This window comes from Mercurialis annua, linkage group LG4 (assembly GCF_937616625.2).
Source record: "Mercurialis annua linkage group LG4, ddMerAnnu1.2, whole genome shotgun sequence".
In the NCBI taxonomy this organism is placed as follows: Eukaryota; Viridiplantae; Streptophyta; class Magnoliopsida; order Malpighiales; family Euphorbiaceae; genus Mercurialis; species Mercurialis annua.
In genome coordinates this window covers 27,446,350-27,472,561 of record NC_065573.1, presented here as the reverse complement: position 1 = coordinate 27,472,561, position 26,212 = coordinate 27,446,350, and the positions used below count along the sequence as shown (strand labels likewise).

The following is a 26,212-nucleotide window of genomic DNA, read 5'->3' as shown; positions in this document are numbered from 1 at the left end:
AACTCTCTCAAAACCTCTCCTTTAAATTCAATTCCAATTTCACTCTGATGTAGGAAAATCCTCTCAAACACCATCTTCAGATTTTTTTTTCTATTGTATTCTAAATTGAAATTTTTTATGGTTTTGATTTTAAAAAGTCATTGGATATAATTTTAGGAAGAATGATTTTTTATATTATTAATAATATTAGTGTTTAATTAGAATCTGGATTAAAAATGAAAAAATATTTTAAATTTTTTTCATATGAAAAAAGAACAATTTAATACTTTAGGAATTAAAAAAGAATCTAAAGGTGGGAAGGTTTTGAGAGAATTTTCCTACGTCAGGATACAATTGAAAAAAAATAAAGCTGGGAGGCTTTTGAGTGATTAAGCCGAATATTTATAAACCAACTTTATTTATCATCTTTATATTCTCTTAATCCTTTTATCTTATTCTTCTTTTATTCACCATATAGTGATTTGATTGTTGGAGTTCACTATTAATCATGCATTTTACAGTATTCGATCCTTTGAAGTTTGTTCTTATTTTGCAGGATCCAGACACATGTTAGTCATCCAAATTATTATTCAGGTATTTTCTTTTGAATAATATACGAAAAATAACAAAAAAAAGTAGAGTTTCTAGCAAATTCTCGAGAAACAAACAAGAAAAGTAACATTTTTGATTATAGCCGTCTGGACAACAAGAGAGTAACAAGTGTGCAAAATGAAAAATTAATGATGGGATCCACAATTTAGTGTCCATGGTAGGGAGCCAATATAAGCCGGCCATACACATTTCCATGTCATTTATGCATCCATCAATTTACACATATGTTAGATAATCTGTCCATTATATTTTTTCATAAGGAATAAAAAAGAAATAAAAGTCACTTTCTCTCTTTCTTATGGGTCTTTTTATTTTTTATTTTTGATGATATGGGTTTTGTCTTAAAATACTTTTATATGAGTGTATAAATTTTCTTGAAATAGTATATAAGTCCAAGAAAAGTTGTTTTAAGAGAAATTGAAAAGAGTGCAATCCCATCCCTACATAGGACCAAATCTTTCAAAGTTAAGAGTATTGGGGACCATATTCTTATCTTAATACATTGCAAAGTGAACGTGTTTGTCAATGTAGAACTTGTTCTTCTTCTTGTCTACGTCCTTAGCCTTTGAAATTGATAGATTGTGAAAGCAAATATAATAAAACCAACAATTATTTTAAAGAAAATTTTTATTTCTTTTTTAGGGCTATGATCTTTTAGGTTAAATGTTAATATCAAATTTTAAGTCCTTGAGATTTGAATTTTTTTTAGTGCCATACCGCTAGACATCGAGAGTTATTGTCTTGACTAATTCAGATATAAAATTGTCTACTTTCAATCAAACAAAGAATCAGTTTACCCCCTCAACTTGTAACAGAGTATCAAAACAGTCTAAATTGGTAAAACCGTATCACTTATATCTCAAACTTGTCAAGACTTCCTATGCTGATGTGGCACCATAATTGAAAAGTGAAGTTTATAAAACTTATAAATTATTCTAATTAAACTAACCTAACCCTAAATCTTAATTATTTTCCTCCACTACCACCATCGTCCCTCCTTCTCCTTCTCCACCACCACCAACCACCGCCCAAAGTCTACTGCCCGATCTTCTACCTCAGTCTGTTGTTCTTCAGGAATAGATGCAGGGGGTTTGTATTTGAAGAAGAAAAGACATGCCAGTTTGTTCTTCAACGAGGAACGATCTGCTTAAGATGATGCTGCTCCTCACCGGAGCATCAACTATTTCTCATGCGAGTCTCCTCGCCTGAGAACAACATCTTGGTGTGTAAAACGTACAATTTTCTTTTTTATAATTTTTTATCTATTCCTATTACTATACTAATTTATTGAACGAAACAAAATGTGAAACAATAATGTTCATTGGCATTTCTTCCCGTTCATATATTCATATCGATTTCGATTCCCAATATTGGACCAAACGTCCCCTAAGTATATTCCTATCCAATTGATACAAATTTTCTCTTTAAATATTTCATTTGAATTTTTTATCTCAATTAATATTGTATTTTTAGTTAGGTTCTTTTTTTATTATACACATTAAATAATCATTTTGATACGGTAAAATATATTTTAAATGTAATATAAGAATATATAAATACTAACAGAATGCTATTTTTAGGGTTAATTACTTAAAAAAACCCACCTTTTAATATTTTTTCGTTTATACCCCGACATAGGAAAAAATTCATTTGTACCCTTTTTTTGATTTTTCGTTTTCAACTGTACCCCAAAATTTAATTTTTTGACAATTTAAATAATTAAAGGATGCAAATATTAAAAACAATAAAATAGAAGGGTTATATTATACTTTTTTCAATTTGTACAAATACAAATAAGTCCTTTAACTTTAAAACTATTCAAATAAATCCTAAAAATTTAATCATTTTAAATTCTTTTTATTTAAAAAACTTTCGACCTACCATTGTATTTCTTCGATTTACAAATCCGCTACCAAAACCCGATGATTTTTTTACAAAAAATAAATATATTTTTTTAAATTTTTTTCGGGAGGGATATCTGCTCCTCCTCACATGAAGGAGGAGCAGATCTGCTGATCCTCCTCATGGAGGAGGAAGAGCAGCAGAATAGAGGAGGAGCAACGGGCTCTTTCTTCGGAGATGCAGCACAATGAAGGGCAGTGCTCTTATCAAGACCACAACAACGGTTAACATCAGCATCTGTTTGAGAAAAAATTAGCTTTATAACATCAATGCTACCATAAGCAGCGACAACCATTAACGGGGTCCTATGTTCATTAACCATATGCTTTGACCCTTTCTTACGACCATTCCAAAGTCCAACCTCATCAACACATGAAGGGTTGCGTTCAAGTGATTGTTTGAAGTCTTTAACATCATTGTTAGCAGCAAGCTCAAGAAGGCTACCAAAATTGTCTGTAGTCTCAATGGTTAAGTGATTCATTTTTGCACTGATTTGTAAACTTTCTTTATGAGGAGAAATCAGAGGCACCGTCGGAGATGGTGTATGATTCAATTGCTCCAACTCAAAGCACATATTTTACTTGCAACAAGTACAGCCAAAACTGTGAACCGATCCCATTAAAATCAACCTGCACATACATACATCAGTTATATCCTGATTACGTAATCAAACCACAGAGCAACAAAAACTAAAAACATAGGAACAAGAACACTTTAATGGACCAAATTGCACAGTTAAAAAGTTCGAAAATTTTCCCGAGAAAATTTTGTCTCACTGAGAAAATGAAAGCCAGAGTCTTCACATATAGAGAAGGAAAGAGAAAGAAAAAAGCTTTTTGCTCTTCCTTCTCCCATTTCTATGCTTTCTCTTTTTTTTTTAATTCAAAAATTAATACTAATATTTTTCAGAAAATTTAGAATATGTCTAGAAAATATTTAAATACTAAATGGAAAAAGGAAATTAAAAAAAGGCTTAATTTCTTAAAAAACCCCCACCTTGCATTTTTTTTTCGTTTATACCCTGACCTTGTAAAAACACCATTTGTACCCAATTTTGAGTTTTTATGTTTCATCTCTACCCAAAAGCATTAAATTGTACTCTTTTCATTTGAAAAAAAGTTTAAAACAATCCTTCATTTTTAACTTATATACGAATTAGATATTAATGTTATTAATAGTACAAAAATACCATTTTTTTCAAAAAATTAAAAATAATAATAATTTTTTTTAGTTTTTTTAGAAAATATTTCGAATTTTTTTTAATTTTTTCAACTTTTTTAAAAATATTTCCGACAAAAAAAATTAAAAATAATAATAATTTTTTTGAGTTTTTTTAAAAAATATTTCGAATTTTTTTTTAATTTTTTCAACTTTTTTAAAAATATTTCCGACAAAAAAAACTAAAAATAATAATATTTTTTTAATTTTTTATTATTTTATCAAATTAAAAAAATTAATTAATTATTTGGATGTATTTGATTATTTTTTAAGTTTAAGGATTTATTTGTATATTTTAAAATAGAAAAAAGTATATTTTAAACTCTTTTCCAAATGAAAAAAGTACAATTTAATGCTTTTGGGTAGAGATGAAACATAAAAACCCAAAATTGGGTACAAATGGTGTTTTTACAAGGTCAGGGTATAAACGAAGAAAAAGTGCAAGGTGGGGTTTTTTTTAAGGAATTAAGCCTTAAAAAAATTAAATAAGTAATGGGGTTTAATGAATATTCATATGATATATACTTACCTTTTTAAATTTTTAACATACCAATAGTATTCTGATAGAAACCCACTTAGGGTTAGAATGGTAATTTCAGGAGTCAACCACTGACATATTAGTGGATAAGAAGGTAATGATATTTTACTTCATAATTAAATAGGTAAAGTAAAATGAAAGATAAATACTATCATTAAAAAAAATACTGATCAATTATATAAATAAATATGTATACAAAGACTATGTAAATATGCAACTTGGATATCTTTTTCAAAAATAAATCTATTAACTTGGATGTTGTAATAATTTAGGTTTTTTTTTCTTCTCAGTCCCTCATAATTTCAAGGTTTATGTTTTATTAATTTCTTAATATATGCGAAATAGGTAAATGCGACAAATATTATGTATCGAAGGGAGTACTATATTACATTTAGAAATAGAATTGGCTAAAGTTATTTTAGGGTCTTTAAACTATACGATTTTGGTTAATTAGCTTCATCAACTTTTACTTGACTTCCTCAGATCCTTAAACTTTCGTTTTTGGCCTATCGGGTCATTTAATTTTTGTTTTTTGATTCTTTGGGTGTTTAAATTTTTGTTTTTCTGATTCATTTGGTCCTTAAACGGATTTCCGTTTAAGGATTTAAAGGATCTAATAAACCAGAAAATTAAAATTTAAAGATCTAATAAACCTAAATAAAAATTGAGGGATCTATGAATCAAAAGAGTATAATTTAAGAATCTCAAAATGGGTTTATATCCAATGGTTTTTTTTTTTGAATCAACTACTCCTATGGGTTAACATTAAATTATGACATAAGATAACTAATCAAATGGTTACACCTCAGCTCATATGTATGAATGTATTTGTCATTTTGCAGGGGGAGAAGATACACAACACTACACACAACTGGACAAACAGTCAAAATTATCCTTCATTTCTTCCTATTTCATGTGAGGTGAATTTAGTTTCAATTTCTATACCATTTTGACCCTATCACGCCATTTGTAATAAAACTACAGGAAAAGTAAACAAAATTCGAATTTCAATCATCACTGGCCAATAATATTTTGCCACCTAACACATACTTTCAGTGTATTCAGACATTTTTTTACCCCTTAAATAGGGGGTATATGAATGACGTGGCAGAAAATTTAGGATGCGAGTAAAAGAAAAAAATATCCAATTTTAATAGTAGTATTATTTTCTAAATATTGATACAGATTTAATGTTACTCCATATTTAAATAAAAAATCAAATACATATATTATTATTTAAAATTAAATTATAAATTTTACGAGCTTGTGATGATTTATTCGAACTCCATAATAACTTTACTTAGGATTTCACTTTAATATTTTTATATTGTAACTATTTTGTATTTATTAATTTTAAATTAAATTAAAAATATCTATAGAAGACTTCTCAATTTTTCTGGTATTTGTTAATTAAAATAAAATCAATTTAATTAATCGGAAAAATTAAATTTCTTTTTATAATTTCGAGGAAAGAAAGAAGAAAATGTATAGAAATTGGAGAGGCAAAAAGCAGCAACAGCTGAGGAAATCTCTCTCTGTATTTTCTTTCTCTCTCTCTCTCTCAATTTTCTTGGAAAACAAAATTTTCCCGAGAAAATTGTTTACTCCGTGAAGTTAAAAACAGTGGTCAAATAAGTAGTAGATCTGTAAAACTTGAGTTTGTCGTTTTAACTACCTTGTAAAACTGGAAGTTTGTGAAACGGTAAGATGGATTCTCCCTCTTCTCTCTCTTTGTAAACCTTAAAAACCAACTCACATACATTTGTTGTACTTTTGATGTCTCTGCAATTATTTATATATTTTGATCACATGAACTCAATATCTTTGTCACGGGTCTGTTTTATGTTTATTTTTCTTAGTTTTCTTTTGGGTTTTTTTTAAAGTTTTTTTTCCCACCAAAGATTGGATCTTTATATTTGTTGATCTTTGTTGAAATTACTTGTGTTTTACTATACTGTTTAGTCTTTGGATCCTTGTTTTGGGTTTTCTATATTTGGAAATTTGGTCTTTTTTTGACTTAATTTTCTTTTTCTTGTTTGGCGGCTGGGAAAATTGATACATGTGAAGTTGATCTATGAATAGATCGCTCATTTCTTACTTGACTTAGCTCAGTCAGTTCTTTTTAGGTGGTTTGATTTCAGATTTTTAAAAAAACTCATAATAAAAAATAAATTCAAAGCTGTTGAACTCTTTATATTTGTAAAGTTTGAGTCTTTGTTTTGGATATGAGATTAGTTATTGTTGCAACAAGTTAAATTTGTTTTGATCAGTTATAGACAAAGTAAAGAGTACTGTAAGTATGAGTTATTTTTAGGATTTTCTTCATTCAGTATATTTGTGGCCAAATCTATGAACAATTTTATCCTTGTAATGAAAATAAGTTCTTTATCTGGATTTTCCTTTGGTTTGTTTACCTTGACTTTGATTTGTTCTTGTGTCATGTAGGATCGTATGTGGCAAAGTTGTGCTATTGCCAAAATTTGTTAATACCTTGTACTATGGTTTTTATCCTAATAGTTCAATAGATATGCTTCATGACTTACTTTTATTGTGTGTTTCTTGTGGTTGTAGTTACCATTTGTTTTGATTGTGTGAATTAGTTGGAAAATAATTGATCGGTTGTTTAAATTGTGTAATATGGTCGGCCGTAATATGTGTCCTTTGCTGTTGTGGTTGTTAGAAATTTGGTCTTTGATTGTGTAAAAATATTAGTATTCTTGTATATATCTGCAGGTTGATTCTAATGGGGGTTGGTTTTCAATTTCAGTTGTGTTTCTAGCAAATGAAAGTATGTACTGTGGATTGGAGCGGTTGAAAACACTTCCTCGGATTTCTCTCTATGATAGTAGATCTGCCAACATAGATATGAATCACTTGACAGTTGAGACAGAAGATACTTTTGCAAGCTTGCTTGAGTTTGCAGCTAATAACGATGTTGAGGGTTTCAAGCATACAATTGAGCGTGACCCTTCTTGTGTTGATGAGATTGGACTATGGTATGGTCGTCAGAAAGGCTCTAAACAGATGGTTAATGAACATAGAACTCCATTGATGGTTGCTGCTACTTATGGCAGTATCGACGTTATAAAGTTGATTCTTTCTTCGTCAGATGCTGATGTTAATCGTTCTTGTGGCCTAGACAAGAGCACCGCCCTTCATTGTGCTGCCTCCGGTGGGGCAGTAAATGCTGTTGATGTTGTGAAACTTCTTTTAGCTGCAGGTGCTGATCCTAATTTGATAGATGCTGACGGTCTTCGGCCGGTTGATGTCATCATTGTTCCGCTAAAGCTCCAATATGTGAAATTTAGTCTTGAAGAACTTCTCCGCAATGACGGGTCTCTTGCTGAGTGTCATTTGAGGGTTTCTACAGCCACATCAAATTCAACTTCTCCACCGCTTTCACCATCTGTAGAGAATGGCTCGCCACTGTCTTCGTCAGATTCCCCAGTAAAACTAAAGCTAAATGATGCAACTCTATCTACTACTTCAGAGAAAAGGGAATATCCCGTTGATCCATCTTTGCCGGACATCAAAAACAGTATATATTCAACTGATGAATTCCGAATGTACTCATTCAAGGTCCGGCCTTGTTCTCGTGCCTATTCTCATGATTGGACTGAATGCCCATTTGTTCACCCTGGTGAAAATGCTAGAAGAAGGGATCCTAGGAAGTTCCATTACAGTTGTGTTCCATGTCCCGACTTTCGTAAAGGGGCTTGCAGACGAGGGGATATGTGTGAATACGCTCATGGAGTTTTTGAGTGCTGGCTTCATCCAGCACAATATCGAACTCGGCTTTGCAAAGATGGTACAAGTTGTGCCAGGAGAGTTTGCTTCTTTGCCCACACAGTGGAGGAACTCCGTCCATTATATGTATCTACAGGCTCTGCTGTTCCTTCCCCGCGCTCCAGCACTTCTGGTGCTAGTGCTATGGATTTTGCTGCAGCTATGAGCCTCTTGCCAGGATCCCCTTCGTCGGTATCCATTATGTCTCCGACACCATTCACTCCACCAATGTCTCCATCAGCTAACGGCATGTCCAATTCTTCTGTAGCGTGGCCCCAACCAAATGTTCCAGCCTTACATTTGCCTGGAAGCAACTTCCAGTCAAGTCGCTTGAGATCTTCCCTTAATGCAAGAGACATTCATGCTGACGATTACTGTATGCTGCCAGATTTTGACGCGCAGCATCAGCAGCTTTTAAACGAGTTATCTGGTCTTACTCAACCACCTTTGAGTAACAACTCATTAAACCGTTCTGGTCGTATGAAACTAGCTCCTTCAAATCTTGATGATCTGTTTTCTGCGGAGAGCTTTTCTCCTCGGTTCTCTGATCAAGCACTGGCCTCTGCTGTTTTCTCTCCAACACACAAGTCTGCTGTTCTCAATCAATTCCAGCAGCAGCAAAACATGTTATCACCAGTCAACACAACTTTTTCTTCTATGAATGCTGACCACTCTCTGTTGCAGGCCTCTTTTGCATCAGGCCGGATGTCTCCTCGAAACATGGAACCTATCTCGCCTATGAGCTCCCGGATGAATATTTTGGCTCAACGCGATCACCAACAGAAGCTTCGCAGCCTAAGTTCTCGGGAACTAGGCTCCAACTCTGCCGCCTTTGTTGGCTCCCCAACAAACTCTTGGTCAAAATGGGGCTCTTCAAACGGGAAACCGGACTGGACTGTTAGCACCGATGAACTTGGTAAGCTTCGCAGGTCAAACTCATTTGAGCTTGGCAACGGAGAGGAGCCCGATCTATCATGGGTGCAATCCCTCGTTAAAGAATCTCCCACCGAGACGAAAGAAAAAGTTGCAACTCCTGTTTCGAGTAAGATTGCAGCTAGTGCCTCATCAAGTGAGAGTTCAAATACGAGCTCCCAAATCGATTCAGTTGATCATTTGTTGGGGGCATGGATGGAGCAGTTCCAGATTGATCAGCTTGTGGCTCAGCAAAACTGAAACCAAATTTTCAAAATGCAGAGATAGAGCAAACAGGCAAGGTTTTTGGTAAATATTTTCATCTTCTTTTTGGAGTTATCTTGTTAGTGGTGTTGATGGTAACAGTTACAGAAGACTAGAAAAAGTGAACAAATTCACTTCGGAAAAGGGAAAAACATTCATTTTCACCATTTTTATTGTTACAAAACACAAGTTAGAGAACAAAAAAGGGAAAAGGGTGAGATAACATTTGGTCTAGAATCAAAAGAATTGAGCCCTGGCTAGGTCTATTAATTCTTTACCAATATTTTCCAATTTTTAAATTTCTATTATTATTGTCATTTTTTTAACATTCTATGAAGAATATGTTATTGTAACTAAATTGCTATGTTTGTCAACTCTTAATATGTCACCATGACCATGAGACTAGACTTTTCTTGAAGGTTTATACTTATGCAACACTTCTTTGATGTACTACTTAGAATAAGGCAAAAGGTGACTGCAAAATCGAACTCGAGACTGAACCGAAATGCTATAGCACGTTTCGGTGCGATAATAAAAGTTAATAAATAATATAATTAGTCTATTGTTGATATCATTTTCATTACCTTTATTTGATGCATTAGCTAGTTATGCTGTATTTTGTTTAATCTCTTATCTCTTGTTAGTGGGTCTTTTGGAGATGGATTTGGAAGCTTTTGTGCTGTTTGTTGGATTCCAAACCCAAGTAGTGGGATTTGAGAATTTATGTGAAATTAGCACTTTAAATTTTTAAGTAGATTTTATCCACCACGTCATCGCATTTTCGGAAGATGGATTAAATATATGTTTATAAAAAGAATCTTTAATCCTTATAAAGCAGATTAGCATTGTTTTCTAAATGTAAAATTAAGAAACATTTTCACTATTACATTTTACTTGAGCAACAGAAAAGTAAAGTGAAAATGTAATAGTTAAAGTTGTTAGCACAAACCTTCTATTTCAAAGACATTTTTCTAGCTATGTGAAAGAACTTGAAGTTAATGATTCTTGATATATTTCTTTTTCTTTTATGGGTTTGATTGGTACAAGTGACTTTCATTTAAAAGTGCGAAACTAATTTATTTATAAATAATTATGATATTCATGTTTGATGTGTTCAAATTAATTAAAATATTATAGAATTGATTCAAATAGATTTTTTTTATATTAAAATATTTCTGAACCAAAAAAATTAGGTGTTTCGTTTTGTTGGTCTTAACTTTTAAGTACTGGATTCAATTAATTTGAACTGAAATTTGATTATTTTAGAAGGAATTATTGGTTGATTTTGTTGATTTGATTTGTATAAAAGTTGAATTTATTTTTGTCCTGAAAATTAAATCAACTTGAATTGACAAATTAATTTTTTTAAATTATGTCAAATCGAATTGAATTTGTTGATTTTAATTTGATTTGATTTTTGCACTCTCTATTCTACACACATAATCTTCTTTTCCTATAAAAATAATACATCAACAAGATGATAAAAGAAAAAGCACTATTAAGGTGGCTTTCACCTTTCGGTGGCATGGTTGATAAGTAAACTTCAGTTGTCATCTTTTTATTGCTCTTTTTTACACTAGCTAATTAATAAATACTAAAACAAATTAAATGTGTCAATGCCTAGTCTTTAAAGCAGAAGAAATTACTTGTGTTTTTCCTTTTGTTGAGTTTTAAATAATGAAGAGCAAGAAAAAAGTGTCTAGAAAAGCACAAAAGATGAAGTAGTGCATGAAATAGACATAAAGAAATCAAACAAAAGAAAAAACAAGAAATGTATAGAGAGGATGTTTTTGATGAAATACTTTCTTTTAGAACAGACTGGTAATTTTGCTTCTACCAATGGTACCTATAAGATGTTGACTCATTTAGGTTTTGAAAATGAGTTTTATAGGTTGTATCATCACTACTTTTGTTTGATTGTTACAAAAGTTTGATTTGGACTCATGACATTATAATTTAATAATATAAAACTCAATAAGCCCGTGCGGATTTGATCTATTGGTCTAAGTCTCAGCCATCTGACACCAAAAGTTGCGGATTCAGCCCCGCGCGGCTTTACTCTTTCTTAATATAAAGTGGTTGGGGTTGGATTGATAGTCATTATAGTCCGAAATTATTAGACATGTGTTTGCGGGCGGTGGAATGACTATAATATTGAATCTCGGCTCAGTAAAATGAGTTCTCGTCATTAAAAAAAATTCAATAGCAAAGAGTGAAAAAGTTGGGATATTTGCGTTTTATTAATCCCCTTCCAAGAAGAAAGTTATGGAAAAAGTTGATTACATCCCCATTATTATTCTTTTGTGCTTATTCCTCCACTTGTTTTTACTACTTCTATTCTTTCTTCTTTTGATGCTCATATTTTATTTTCTTATTGGAAACTTTTTTTAGGTCAAGTTCTCTAAACACTCATTGCACATAAATTTTAATATCCATAACTTATAACGTGGCGAATGTATTTATTGTACAGGAGTGAGTAAAAATTTGGTTAAATCAATATCGAATTGATTTATTTCGCTTAAATTTGATTAGAAATTTATAAATTTTGATTTTAGGTTCATTCAATTCGAAAAATGATAAGTTTTAGTTCGATGCTGTTTTAGGATTTTTGAGTGGCTAATTATCTATTTATTTTAGTTCATATTCTTTATAATTTTATCCATTTTAGCCAAATTGACTGGATATATGGATTAATCCGATTGATTATACTTTGTACTTTTAAAGTTTTGGTTCTTCGACTAATTAGGTTCAGTTAGAAATACACAATTTAATGGTCTTGATTAAAATATCAAATATGTCGGGGGTCTAGATGTACCCTTTATTTTGTTATTGTATAATCTTCCAAATAGGTCCATCCAAGTTTAATTAAAGTAGTGGATGCATATTTTAATCAAGTCTTTAAATACCTACCTCTTGTTGAATTGAATGCCATTATGCTATCATTATCATTTTATTTATTTAATGTAATGCTGTGTTGGTTTTTGTACATCTTAATTTTGTTTAGAAATTGGAGGTTAGATTTTGGTGAGCATCATGGGAGGTAGTTTTGGTTTAATTAATTTACTGGTTAGTGGTTAGAAAATTTCCTAATTGGAAAATCATTATTACAGTTCAATGCAATCAACTAATTTCTCTGTCAAATGTAGAATTAGGATTAGTTTAAGTGAGGTCGCGGGTTCGAACCGTACTCATGTATGCAGCCGTTTAAAATTTGGGGTCAGAGCTTTGCCTCCCGTAAAGGACCTACCCGACTCGAGTGGGGATTAGTCTGAATGTGAAAGGTTTAAAGGTGCCGTTTCATAATTGAAACCCGTTCAGGACACCTCATGATCAGATAAAAAAAAATATAGAATTAGGATTGTGAAATTTAATAAATTCCTTGGACATGATCTTTACTATGCTTGGTGTGGTAGCTCAGAGTCATGTTGTTATTTTAAGGTATTCTGATTTTTATAGATAAGTTTTATTATACATATAAATTTGGACAATTACAGAATAACCATAAATTTTAGCACATTTTGTAATTTTTAGGCCAAATCTATTTTTGGCTCTTGACTTCTACAGTCTTATATATTTGGTTTGTTTTTAATTTTTGTTTTTATTTAGTCTTTGTATTTAATTTAAAATTTTATATCATGGTTTGGACCAAAAAAAAAGGAGTGTGTATTACGCTCTCTGTGAAATGCACGTGAGACTGAATTTGAATGTTCACCTAACTCAATATATTGGTAAGTCCGGTCGCATTCAACTTAAAAAAGAATCGGATAAATAAAAATGTACAAGTACTACTGTCTATTAATTAAAAAAATTAAAGAATGGACAATACAAACAAAAACATAGAATTATTAGAATTTTTTGATATTTTTGATGAAGAAATTGTTAATCATCAACGGCGATTGAACCATGTGCTCACAATTTATGTACATAAAATGATCCATTAAATAGAAAACAAATATTCTATGTATTTGTTGAATATCTAACTTTTAAAAAGAGACCATATAAATGAAAAATTTAAAACACAAGAGTCTTATGATAGGTTAAATTTAAATTTTATAACAACTTTCAATTTTAATAATTAAATCGACAAATTGCTAATATTTTTAAGATTCGATATACAATGGTATGGTAATATATTTTAGCATCGACATTAGTATTTTATTATCAAAAAAATTACATAGTATTTTCAATTATAAACAAAAATAAAAGTTCGTATTTGAAATTACCGAAATTAAAAACTTATATTGAAGTGCAAAACACGTAAAACTTTCTAATTTGTTGTAATAAATTATGTAAATTTTCACCCTCCTTTTTATAGGTAATCTACAATAAGAGTTTATGAGCTATAGTCTCGTTTTTCCTACCGTTTTTAAACTTTAATTCTAATTCCAATTATTCTTAAATTTTTATTTAATACCTTGATTGCTCTTGCCATTATTCCTATGCCGTTTTCGTCGATTGTAATGAAATGGAGTGCCAACTTGAGTCTTATGAATGTCTAAAGCTGCCACATGACGCTTCGCGGAAAATCTAAAAAATTTAGACGTTTATAGAGGAAAATAATTCCCACATCTCATTATTAAAAATTGACAGAAAATATCGATGAATAACTATAAGAATAATTAAATAATTAAATAAAAGTTTTAAAACAATTAAAATATAAATTAAATTTAAAGAACAATTAGGTAGAGAGACGATAGTAAAAAAAATACAATTGATGTAAATTACCATATCTTTTGTTTGCTCTTTAAGTACTAAAAGAAAAAAAATGTATTATCAATGAAATTTCAACATTAGCATCCATTTCAGTTAAACTTTGAAGGCTATATTTAAGTTTTTTTTTTCTTTTTTTTTATATTTTGTTAAATGATAATCATCATTGAGTGGGTGAGAACTGAAAAGATAATTATTGAGTGTAAGAGGTAAAGAAAAACACACTAGATTTCATGAGTCATAATATGAGTGGGTGACTATCTTTATCTCAAAACTAGACCTACCAAAGAGTACTCTTTAAAACGATTTTAGATTTTTGCAAGAATTGTGCAACTCAGTGGAATTGCCAGCACTGTAAATTAAAGAAGCAGATCTCCATTTTATATTGAACCATTTGGTATCATATCATTATATTATATGTATATTAACATAATTTAAATTACACAATAAATGTTCTTCTAATACCCAATTAAAAGAGCTTTATGACATTATATAAAGAGAGGAAATTGCGTAAAAAAGGATCGTTAAACAAAAAAGGAGGCCGGACGAGATGATTGAAGAGAGAAAATAATGTCGAAAAAGGTGAGAAATAACTAAAAGTAATTGTTGAATGACGGCTATATAAATATTTTATTTCTCCTTTATTTATATAAATATCTTATTTCTCAATTATAAAGTGGAATTATGCTTTGCCAAAGGAAAAAATAGTAAAAAATGGTAGTACATTAGTCAATGGAACCCAATTAATGTATATACTTATATCTATGTTTTTAGGCTTAATTCCTTAAAAAAACCCCACCTTGTACTTTTTTTCGTTTATACCCTGACCTTGTAAAAACACTATTTGTACCCAATTTTGGATTTTTATGTTTCATCTCTACCCAAAAGCATTAAATTGTACTTTTTTCATTTGGAAAAGAGTTTAAAACATACTTTTTTCTATTTTAAAATATACAAATAAATCCTTAAACTTAAAAAATAATCTAATATATCCAAATAATTAATTAATTTTTTTAATTTGATAAAATAATAAAAATTTAAAAAAAGTATTATTATTTTTAATTTTTTTTGTCGGAAATATTTTTTAAAAAGTTGAAAAAATTAAAAAAAATTCGAAATATTTTTTAAAAAAATTTAAAAAAAATTATTATTATTTTTAATTTTTTGAAAAAGATGGTATTTTTGTACTATTAATAACATTAATATCTAATTCGTATATAAGTTAAAAATGAAGGATTGTTTTAAACTTTTTTTCAAATGATAAGAGTACAATTTAATGTTTTTGGGTAGAGATGAAACATAAAAACTCAAAATTGGGTACAAATGGTGTTTTTACAAGGTCATGGTATAAACGAAAAAAAAATGCAAGGTGAGGTTTTTTTAAGAAATTAAGCCATGTTTTTATAATGAATACATGAATATTTATGTACAAATTTGAAACAAAAAATAGTAATAGTAATAATGAAGAGTGAGGGTGGGTGGGTGGGAGGTTGGTATGGTGTTAGCCATATAACCTAACAAATTTTCACATTTGATAGTCATTAATAAAATCCAGAGATTAGGTTTTGGTAACCAAATAAATGCCCTGCTATTGGGAGACCTGTCCTCATGAGACTTGGAATTATGTTCAAATAACATCTTATTTTGAGACATGCCCTATTTTCATGATAGGGATGTTTCATCTTATTATATCAGTGAATAAGGATAGATTGCTGAATATAGATTTTCATTTTTCTATCTCCCAAACTTAAAACATTTTAATTTTACTCTTATAATTAGAAGTAATGAGTGGCATTTACGTCGACTTCCAACATGTGCATTCGTCTAAGGTTAAATGTTTACAAATATTACGTCTTAACACTCTATTATTTTGTTCGGAGGTGTACCAACGAGCGTTTTTAGGATACATTGCTCACATCGGCATAGTAAATCTAAAAAATGAAAAAAAATCTTAGATAGACCGAGTTTATCACGTCATCCGTAAATTAATCCAATCATATGATAGCACCTCATTAAAATGATAGCAAATTGAAATATTATCATTAAAATCTGAACATATTTATTACAATTTTGCCATTATTTTAATGCGATGTTACCATGTGATTAGTTTATTTTACAGATGACGTGATAGATTCAGCCTCCTTAAAAATTTCTGCTAAAAAAATATGTATAATTTTAGTATTCATAAATCATCAAAGACGAAATGGATTGTCAAGTTTGATTCATATAACATACAGGCCAGTGGTGTAGCCAGAATCCGAAAATAAGGGGGACAAAATAGAAAAGAAATTCATAAAATATATACAATCTAATTTCTTTTATAACTTCAATATGTAGTAATTATCTACATCACAGGTTAAATTTAGAAAAAAAATTACTTTAAAAATTTGTAATTTTGAAAAAATAAGAGGGGCAAATGCCCCTCTTATCTACGACGTGTCTCCGCCACTGATGATACAGGCTATGTTTAGTTCATGCAATAGATCCCGAAATAGAATAACTATTCCGTATTGAATAGTTATTTCTCAATTTAATATGGAATAGTAACTCCATGCAATTGCTATTTAATGATTTTATGGAATAACTACTCCTCTCAAAAAGTAAAAAATAGCTATTTTTTTTAATAGAGATAGATATTACATACTACTACTACAAACAAAGTTACAAATCTACAAAGCTACAAACAAAGCTATATATATATACATACTACCCTTTTTATAAATATGTGCAAATCCGCCATTCACGTCATCCACACCGTTTACGTTGAATGTATCTCCGAGCTCGCCAATATGACGGAATGATGCCGCAGCCGCTGCTTCTGACGTGTGAGCCTTCTCCAGATGTCTTCTCCATAAATCTTCTTCTTTTTTGTTTCTTTTTGCAAGGAGGTTTGAACGCAGGATTCTTGGGACTTATACCTCACTCCTTAGCCAACTGAGCTAGAGATCATTGGCAAAAAAAAAAAAAATAGCTATTCCATTTCTCATGGAATAACTATTTTATTTCATATTATTCCATTTTATAAACCAAGCATGGCCAAAGAGTAACAAACACTAAAAGAGCACCAACAATGAATTTTCAAAAGTCCATTTGGGGAGTTAATTCGATCAGGGGCGGAACCTGGCTATATGCCTGAGGGGGCATCCGCCCCTGCAATTTTTTTAATAAAAATACTTTTCAACTTTTTTATTTTTCAAAAAAATATAGTTATCGTTATATATTTCACTCCCTAAATTTTCTTTGTATAATTTCGTCCTTCTATTTTACAAAAAATAGTTCCGCCCCTGAATTTGATAATATGTAAGTAGAGAACGATAAAAATGGGACAGTAAAGAAGTATGGAATAGAGAATAATAAAAGATAATGTTTAGAGTTTGTTTATAAATATACAATTGATGTTATTTAACTGTTCTCTTTGTCCCTCTTTGTTATACTGCTTGATATGATATTAAATAATAAAGTGATTCAATTTCTTATTTAGACTATACATTTTGGCAAATGAAAAATTGAAACATAAATAAGAATGGATTTGTGGTACAAAAATTAAGGGTTAAATAGTGTTTTTCTAAATGTATTTAATATCCTTTGCTCGAGCAGAAACACTTACGAGTAATAAAGGGAACCTACCACATTCTCTTAATGTTTTTTTTGGATAATTGGGGAGGGGGAGCGCTTGTGGGAGGATATGAACCCACGACCTTGGCATTTGCTGCCGAGCGCTTATACCATTTGAGCTACAGGTCGTTGGTACATTCTCTTAATGTTAGTTCAGTTTGATTATGATTAATAATTTTAATTTTTTTAGTTAATTTAGTTAAGTCTGGTATTTAATACCATATTTTTAAATTAACTGAATCAATCGAATTAATCGAATCATATATATACATACATAACGTTATTTATTAAATAAATTAGAAATTTAAGATATTTTGTAATTTTTTAGAGGACTTTAACATAAAAATTAATTATGTTATTTCATTTTTTTCATTTTTCATTTTTAATAATTAATATTAATGAAATTCAATTGCTCGGTTAACCAAAATAAACAAATCAAATAATTAATTTAGTTCGGTTATAATTTGGTTATCTATTTACAGTTATGAATTTTTATTTTTATTTCTATTGGATAAAGTGTATGCTTTTTAGATTGTTTTGTCTCCACCCAAGGAAATAAATTTGCACATGTGACCCCTGTCTACCTCATATATTAAAATGCACTAAAATTCAGTTAAATGAAGGTAAAAACAAGGTTGTAGCCATGTCATACTAACAAGAAGTCAATGCGCATCCGCAATAGAAAATCTTTCAATTATTATTTATTTTTTAATCATTAAAAATTCCATATGGATAACACAATTAAATTGTTGCACAAATGATATAACACAATGGTTGTATACTTGTATTGGATAATGTTCCAAAAACAAGCCCTAATACAGCAACACAACACCAACTATTACAGTGGTAACACAGTAACTCCTTGTATACATATATTATGCACTCAGTTTACAATTTTAAATAATTTCTATAGCTATTTTGCTGTCAAATGCAGCTTTTCTCAGATGGAACAAAGTTTGTAAAGAAGTTCAATATTTACATAGTATTAGCTAGTGAGGATCAAATACATGTAGGGGTAACCACTGGCTTAATAGTCAACAATGGAGTGCTCGATTGCATCGCATAATGCATGAGGTCGGATGTATAAAATTTGTAATTTCTCTAATCGTGTAGAAACGAGCCCAGACTCATTGATGATGCCGGGCTGCATAACATTTTGTATTATGTACCTTTTGGGACTCGAACTGCATAAGCGATGTGCAGTCATTGCTTCTACAATTAAAGCCTCTTTGATATGCAAGTAAATATCATGTCAAATCATATGGATGAAAAAAACAAGGAGGAAGTTAGCTTAGTTCTTAAGAAACGTCCACGGTCCCATTCCAGTTCCTATCCTGCATATATATATATATAAATAAAAACCTCAGATAATGATCATTGATCAAATGCACCAAACTAAGATCTCCTCAGGATTGCTAAGTTATATTTTAGTTACCTCAAAAAGCCAGCGAATGCACGTAAAGCCATAAAAATGGTTAATGCAACCCAGATGCCAACAAAGCCATAATGTGAAGATAGTGTAAATAAGCATGCAATGCTTGCTATTGCCACCAAAACCTGGATAAGATTTGAAGAAAATTTACTCGTGATTACATATATTTAGTTCAGTGATGCCTGGAAGATCATGAAGCTTGCTTAAACATTTCAAAAAGAATTGCTAAGCTGAAGAACAATTTCAGTATGGTAAAAGTTAAACAATACCATTGAGTATGCAGAATATGCAAAGTCGGATGCCCCATAGTTAATTCCGTCAAAGACGAAGGCTAACACATTAATGGGTTGAGTTGCTGTAACAAACTAATTAGCAAACAGGAAAATAGAAAAAGAAGTGTTAATCCCAACTTGGTCAAGAATCCAAGCCATGAAAGAGCAAATACCCTATCCTTAGGAGGAAATGAGAACAGGGGCGGGATTTACCGGTATGCCCACACTGATAAGGTTCAGCACATTGACGTCTTCTGTAAAAAATGCTGAAGCAAACTGTAATCCTACTAAAATGATAATTGAAAGCAGTAGCCCAAGGACCAAACCTAACTGCGTTTAAGAAGGTAGCGGATAATTACATTATTTAAAAGAGAGGTAAGTAATTCCATTGATAAGTAATTATCGTACCTGCAATACGCGAGTAGCTGTGGCTTTAGCCTTTTCATAGTCATTTTTTGCAAATGCACTAGCAAGGATTGCCTGGAAAATGTGGAAATAGGTTTAGAGGACGATTATTATGTTTATTTATTATAACAAACAGAGCCGAAATGAATTAGCACACGCGACAACTGCTAAAACTCAGGACACGATGGAGATGACGTTGTTATGGCTAATGCAGATACATTCTCTTTAAAATAAAAGATTTCTTACTTGTCCAGCAACAGCCAGCCCATCTGCAAGCAAAGAAGTTGACATGCCCATCTGCAAGCAAACTTGAAATGCAGCCATTGTAGTAGATCCATGTCTTGCAGCAAGTGATGTTGCCAGGGTGACACAGAATGTTGCAGCAATTACCCTCATCAACAGCAAAAATCCTTGATGGAAGCACATACATTGTCTACTATAGTTAATGCTAGTACCGCATAGAAAGAGGAAGCTACAAGTTCACATTCATAATCATAGACGTAGAGAAGTGAGCAAAAAAGAAAACATGGCCTACCATTTTTAAGAAATCGACTAAATTGTAGATCTTTAATGCTCGGAGGCAGTAGGTCAACATGTTCAAGTAACTTCAACAGCAATATCAATGAGATCAAGTACCTGAAACGTCCATTTAGAACGGTGAACTTTTGAGCCTAACCAATTAATTCTCATATACGAATATATGCACAGGCAAGAGACCAGAATTAGAAAAAAATGCAATTTCATAACAAAAATATAGTGCATAAGAGCTTACTGAGAAATAACATGAGCAATGGCTGCACCACTGACGCCAAGCCGGAATAAGAATATAAAAATTGGGTCTAATACAATGTTTGCTAAGTCTCCCACAACTACATCAATGCCAACAGAAATAATTCATAAGAACTACAACCATGATTTTGAACTAGTAAAACAGCAGATATAATGTGATGTTTTTCTCTATTTTTACAAAACTAAGCATGTGCTGGTGATGTGAAGACTGAAGACCTTATTTGCAGAGAACAACTTAATAAGAGAATGCATCAGATTAAGTTTCTCTCACCAGTTGCATACAATGGAGTTTTTGTGTCTTTAATTCCTCGAAAAACCCCTTGCATGGCTAAAGAAAGAAGAACAGCAGGAGCACCTAGCGATCTCAATACCAAGTATTGTTGTGCTGGTATTAACATGGGGGAATCCTGCATAGTGGAAATTCTTGTCCTTAGAGAACTTGTCTTTTGAGTTTTAAACAGCACTGAATACCGGAGCTATATGTACATTTCTAGTTTTTGACAAGTAATGAGGTGTAAAGCAAGCCACAAATGGACAATAGAAGACAATCTATCACTACTTAAAAGAAGCTCCTAGCTGCATGGAAACAGGAAAAGCTGAAACGGAAAACAGCGAAAAGACATTTTTTACAAGAATTGGTTATAAATATAAATTATGGAGTTTCAAAAGTGTTTCTGGATACGGAAACAAGACGGCGACACATAGAGCCCGATAAGTTTTCGTGCAACATATAGGCTCCAACCCAAAAAGGCTTACCAGGTTACTATATTGCTAGATTAAAATGATGCAAGAAACAGCACAAGAAGAACACTTACAGAATATATACCCATGTAGCTCAAGATGGGTTTAGCAGCAAAAATGAGCAATAAAGCTTGGATTATGCCAAGCACACAACCAACAATCAATGCTGAAGAAGCAGATGGTATATGCCTTCTTACAGAATCCCCTTTGTTGAAAGTACTGCTTACCGGGGATGATTTGTTTGTGGACTCTAAATTAAGACAAAAACAAAGAACATGTTATGTCTGGCAAGACTATTCAGAAATTCAAAAGACAGTCTGAACAAGGACATGCACAACGGTGCACTATGAGCATAGAAGCAAACTATCTAATGATTTACAAAGGAGCATCCCTTCTTCAACATACAGTAAGTGAGATAATAGGAGGAACCTACCAGCTTTCGGTAATAGCTCTTCCATTTCCGTAGCGACAGAACCATCTTCAAGTGATGCATTTTCATCTGTGCTTAACTTTCCGGTAGTATCTTCTTCGGCAACAAAAGAAGTTGTAACACTTACAAGTGGGAATATTGCAATTTTTGATACTTGATTGAAAATAGCAATCGCAACACCCACAGCAGCAAGCTCCACGGGTCCTATAAATAAGAATTTTTTTGAGCACTGACAACAACAAAAAGGAATACTAAGAGAGAAATGTCAGATTTGAAATGGCCAGGTTCCATTTGATCGAATTCATGTGGTAGAATTCTACTCAAAGCTTTTATACATTTTAACCATACTCCAAAAAACATCAACCAAAGATTGTTGAAGTTCCCTAATTCTATTGTTGCCAATGTACTCGATAGAGCAAAATACAATATGTCCAAATCCATTTTAAACATAACGGCGATAGGATAATAGAGTTTAATTTCAAGCTAGGACTTGAAGCAGTTAGCGAAATGGAGAAATATATTAAATATCTTAAATGAAGTAAACGTCCCCATCAGTTTGCATTAGAATTTGTCACTAAAAACTTAAAACTACAGAAACGTCAAATAGCGTCCTTAGAGCATACTATTTTTGACAAGAAGGACGAAGGACTATGACTACAAACCTATATGGCCGATGAATGCTGTGTCGATCAGAGAAGCAACAGGATCTGCTGCTAAAGCAAGCGCTGCAGGAACTGCAATTTGTGCTATTTCTATCCCTAATTCATCCTTCCTGAACACGTTCCTGGCAAAACCATTCCAGAGTTGCAAATCAGATTTAATGTAGTCAGTCATGCTGTTTTAAAATCATTCATTATGAAAACTTAACTTGCTTACAGAAACAGCACGGAAACCTACTAACCAAGAACTAAAGAAACTCTAAAGTCACACAACTTTATTTTTGCAGTTGCACATACTCATAGGGGTTAAAGTCCAAAATTACTTAGCATCAATATTAAAACAAATTTATAAAGACATTTATCATTGATAATAATCTCATAACCAAACATCAAATAAGCCCAGAATTCTAATGAACTTCAAAAATACCTTGTGTCTTTGAAGAACATAAAAAGAGGCATATTAGCAAAATTCTTCCACAAATTAACAAAAGCATCTATGGCCATCAATATTAAAAAAAATACAAATTAAGAAAAACAAACTGCAATTACACCACCCCAAAAAAAGCAACAGCATAAATTCAAAGATTATTCCAACATGGAATAAATTCCAACAAGATAAAGAAAATGAAAGTAGAAAGAATCCATTAAGAATCAAGATTGAAGAACCAATATTTCCAAGAAATCTGTTGCACTCAAGAAATGTACACCAGAGAAAAACCCCACAAGAAAAAAATGAAAAAAAATGGCAGTATGATTAATTAGAAAGAAATGAGTGAAAATGATTGTTGAAAAAGAAAAGAAAAGAGAATCTAACCTCCCTTGGTTAATGAAACCCCAGAAGAGTGCACTAAATATAGGGATGAAGTGTATATGTCATAAATAGTAAAATAGTGGCAAACTCAAAAATCTAGGCTTATATATGTATCTACATTATTATTTTTTAGCTCTTACCATTGGTTACTTTCTTTCAACAGAAACAAAGTTTGTTTTCTTCAACTGTTTACCCAAAAATACGGGTTGTTACTGTCTATGGCTGCTGTGCTGTTGGGTTATAAACTCCTTGCATTACTCAATTATTTAAACTTTCATTTCTTTATTTTGTAAATAAAACATCATATCAATCTTGCTGATATAGTCATCTGAGAATATGCTAAAATCTTTAATCGTATTACTAATTCATTCAGATATTATGTACATTTATTTTTAAAATAAAATGAATAGTTAATAATAGTATGATGATTTTTTTATAGAAATTATAATATTTTATAACAAATAATTCTAATAATTTTTTAATAAATCAATAAATAATTAAAAAAATTCAAATAAATAAAATATAATTAAAATTATCAATGACATTGTCAATTAAATATTCTAAAACTTCATTTATACTTAACTAAAATTGTAGTATTATCTTTAATTTTTAATGCATGACGTTGTCATGATTCAGTTTTTTATTTAATGTTACATAATTAAAATTTTACTATTTCTTTTAGCACTATAATGATAGATTTGAATATGAATTTTTAAATCTAGATATTACATGTGCAAGCTAGTTAGTGACTTTGGTATCTTTTAAAACATAAGCTTTAAGTTATAAAATGTAATAATCTGGACTGATGAGATTTACAGAGTTAAGAAAAGCTCATTCTGATAATTAAAACTTAGATGCAAAAACCGAATACTCGAACCAAATTAATCAGTTCGATTCGGATTAATATTATAAAAGAATTTACAACGCAGCTCGGATCAAGTTTGAAAAAAAAAATCAGTTTATCTTTAGTACAAACCAAACCAAAACTACAAAACCACCCGAAAATGAACGGTTCAATTTGGTTTGAAATATTTTAGCCCTGGTAATTTAGCTCCTTGTTAAAGAAAAAATCAAAATTTCTGAACCGAATGCACATCCTTACCTCACAATGTCTCATTTATAGATGCATCACCAATAATCACCACATGAGCATTTTCCATGTTCAAACCGATGAAACCTGTTATTATCCCTAACAATTATTACTCTCCCAGAGCATTGTGACATAAATTTGATTGCAGTATGGCAATCTCCACATATACGCAAATTCTTCATAACTCTAATAGGCCTATTTGGAGGTAAAGCAATAAATCCAAATGCAATGGCTAGCCTTTCACTGTGATACCTAATGGTCTGTCTTTTTTCTTCACCATCAACTTTTCGCAGCACGAAACTCGTGTCTGCAACATAACCGGCTTTCTCCATTTGCTCTTCCAATTCCTCCAATTTCTGATAAATTTCTTTGGTTTTCTCGTGACGCCTTTCGCCTGCTGTAAACCTGTGAACTCTGTTACCTTCCTCGATCCAACTCAATCCCGTCTCCTTTTTTACGCCTCTGTCCCTAAGCATTTTTCTAGCATTAGCTGCATCTTCATATCTCCCAGCTGCTGCATAAGCGTTGGCTAATAGCACATTCATACCTGAGCTCACCGGACCTAACTCGAAAACTTTATCAGCTGCAAAGGCTGCCAGCTCGGTGTCCTTGTGAAGATGGCACCCTGTTAGAAAAGCTCCCCAAACGGATTCCGTTGGCTTTATTGGCATTGCGTCAATGATTTCAAGTGCTTTCTGTAATTTTCCGGCACGACCAAGCAAGTCCACCAAGGTAGCATAATGTTGAGCCCCTGGTTCAATATCATATACCTTCATAAGCTCAAAATAACTCTGTCCTTTCTCGATTAGTCCTGCATGACTACAAGCATACAGCAAACATAAAAAGGTAATAAAATTGGGCTTCATCCCGACATTTTTCATCTCTTCAAACAGATCAAACGCTCTCTCTGTATGTGCATGTTGAGCACAAGCAATCAACAAAGAATTCCACATACCAAGATTCTTAACAGGCACCTCATCAAAGACCTTAAAAGCCGCTTCCACAACACCGCATCTCGAATACAAAGAAACCAAAGAACTACCAACAAAACTCGACGAATCATAACTCGATTTCAAACACAAACCATGTATCTGCCTACCCAATTCAAGGAATGTAGAATTACCACAAACTCTAAGAGCACTAGAATAAGTAAAATCATTCACTTCCAAATCCTCAAACAAAGCCTCTTTAAACAGCCTCAACGCCTCCTCATCTTCCCCCACTTGAGCATACCCATAAATCAACCCACTCCAAGAAACCACATTTCTCTCGGGCATTTCATCGAACATCTTCCTCGCATCCCCTAATTCCCCGCACTTCGCATACATATCAACCAAAGAACTCCCAACAAACATATCAAAATCAAACCCAGTTTTAACCACAAAACCATGTAACGATTTCCCAACATCATACCTCCCTAAAAAGGCGCAAGCCTTAGTAGCACTAGGGAAAATTCGATCGTCAGGCCTTACATGCTCACAAAGCATTCGACGAAAGTACTGAATGGCAAGTTCAGGAAGCTCATTCTGAGTCAAAGACGATATAACAGAGCTCCAAGTAGTGGATGATTTCAAATGGGTCTCTTCAAAAACTTGAAGGGACAAAATTGGCAACTGGGTCTTTGAGTAAAAGTTGATAAGATAGTGGGAGACAAGTGGGATTGCTTGAAAACCTGATTTAATGATATGGGTATGGAGTTGAAGGCCATTTAGAAGTGATCTTGATTGGGTTTGAGATAGAAGAAGGTTACAAATGTATCTATATTTTTCTTGAAAAGCTAAGCTGTTCACTGCTTCATTGGGCGAGGATTGTTGAGAAGATGAGTGATTTGAAGTGGGGTTTTGTTCTTGATTGCTGAAATTGGGTTTAGTTAAGAGGTTTTGTAGGATTTTTGAGAGTGTGGGTTGGGTTTCTACGATTCTTTTAGGAACTTGGTGAAGCATTTAGATTTTTTGTTGTTGCTGTTTTTTTGCAGTTTGCATTTCTGCGGTTTTGGCGGGAGAAAACCTCAACTTTATTTTACAGGCTTAATTTTTTAAAAAACCCC

General features: G+C 31.8%; 2 protein-coding genes across 4 annotated transcripts; one reads left to right on the top strand and one right to left on the bottom strand.

Moving 5' to 3' along the window:
* Positions 1 to 5,732: 5,732 nt before the first annotated feature.
* Positions 5,733 to 9,569, top strand: LOC126677145 (zinc finger CCCH domain-containing protein 30). 3 transcript variants are annotated; one of them, XM_050371626.2, is made up of 2 exons: positions 5,733 to 5,951; positions 7,017 to 9,569. In XM_050371626.2, the coding sequence occupies exon 2, from the start codon at positions 7,040 to 7,042 to the stop codon at positions 9,206 to 9,208; it is 2,169 nt and encodes a 722-aa protein (XP_050227583.1). In that variant the 5' UTR covers positions 5,733 to 5,951; positions 7,017 to 7,039; the 3' UTR covers positions 9,209 to 9,569. The 3 variants fall into 3 exon arrangements, with proteins under 3 accessions (XP_050227583.1, XP_050227584.1, XP_055961379.1); XM_050371627.2 differs by lacking the exon at positions 5,733 to 5,951 and adding an exon at positions 5,978 to 6,082; XM_056105404.1 differs by lacking the exon at positions 5,733 to 5,951 and adding an exon at positions 6,140 to 6,542.
* Positions 9,570 to 18,374: 8,805 nt separating this feature from the next.
* Positions 18,375 to 26,154, bottom strand: LOC126678522 (uncharacterized). Its single transcript, XM_050373416.2, has 16 exons — positions 24,208 to 26,154; positions 23,079 to 23,111; positions 22,860 to 22,947; positions 22,692 to 22,786; positions 22,268 to 22,389; positions 21,609 to 21,809; positions 21,250 to 21,425; positions 20,706 to 20,841; positions 20,418 to 20,514; positions 20,181 to 20,281; positions 19,892 to 20,055; positions 19,649 to 19,720; positions 19,454 to 19,570; positions 19,238 to 19,333; positions 18,972 to 19,093; positions 18,375 to 18,870 (listed from the first exon to the last, which is right to left on the bottom strand). The coding sequence occupies exons 1-16, from the start codon at positions 26,106 to 26,108 to the stop codon at positions 18,828 to 18,830; spliced, it is 3,564 nt and encodes a 1,187-aa protein (XP_050229373.1). The 5' UTR covers positions 26,109 to 26,154; the 3' UTR covers positions 18,375 to 18,827.
* Between the last annotated feature and the right edge of the window lie 58 nt (positions 26,155 to 26,212).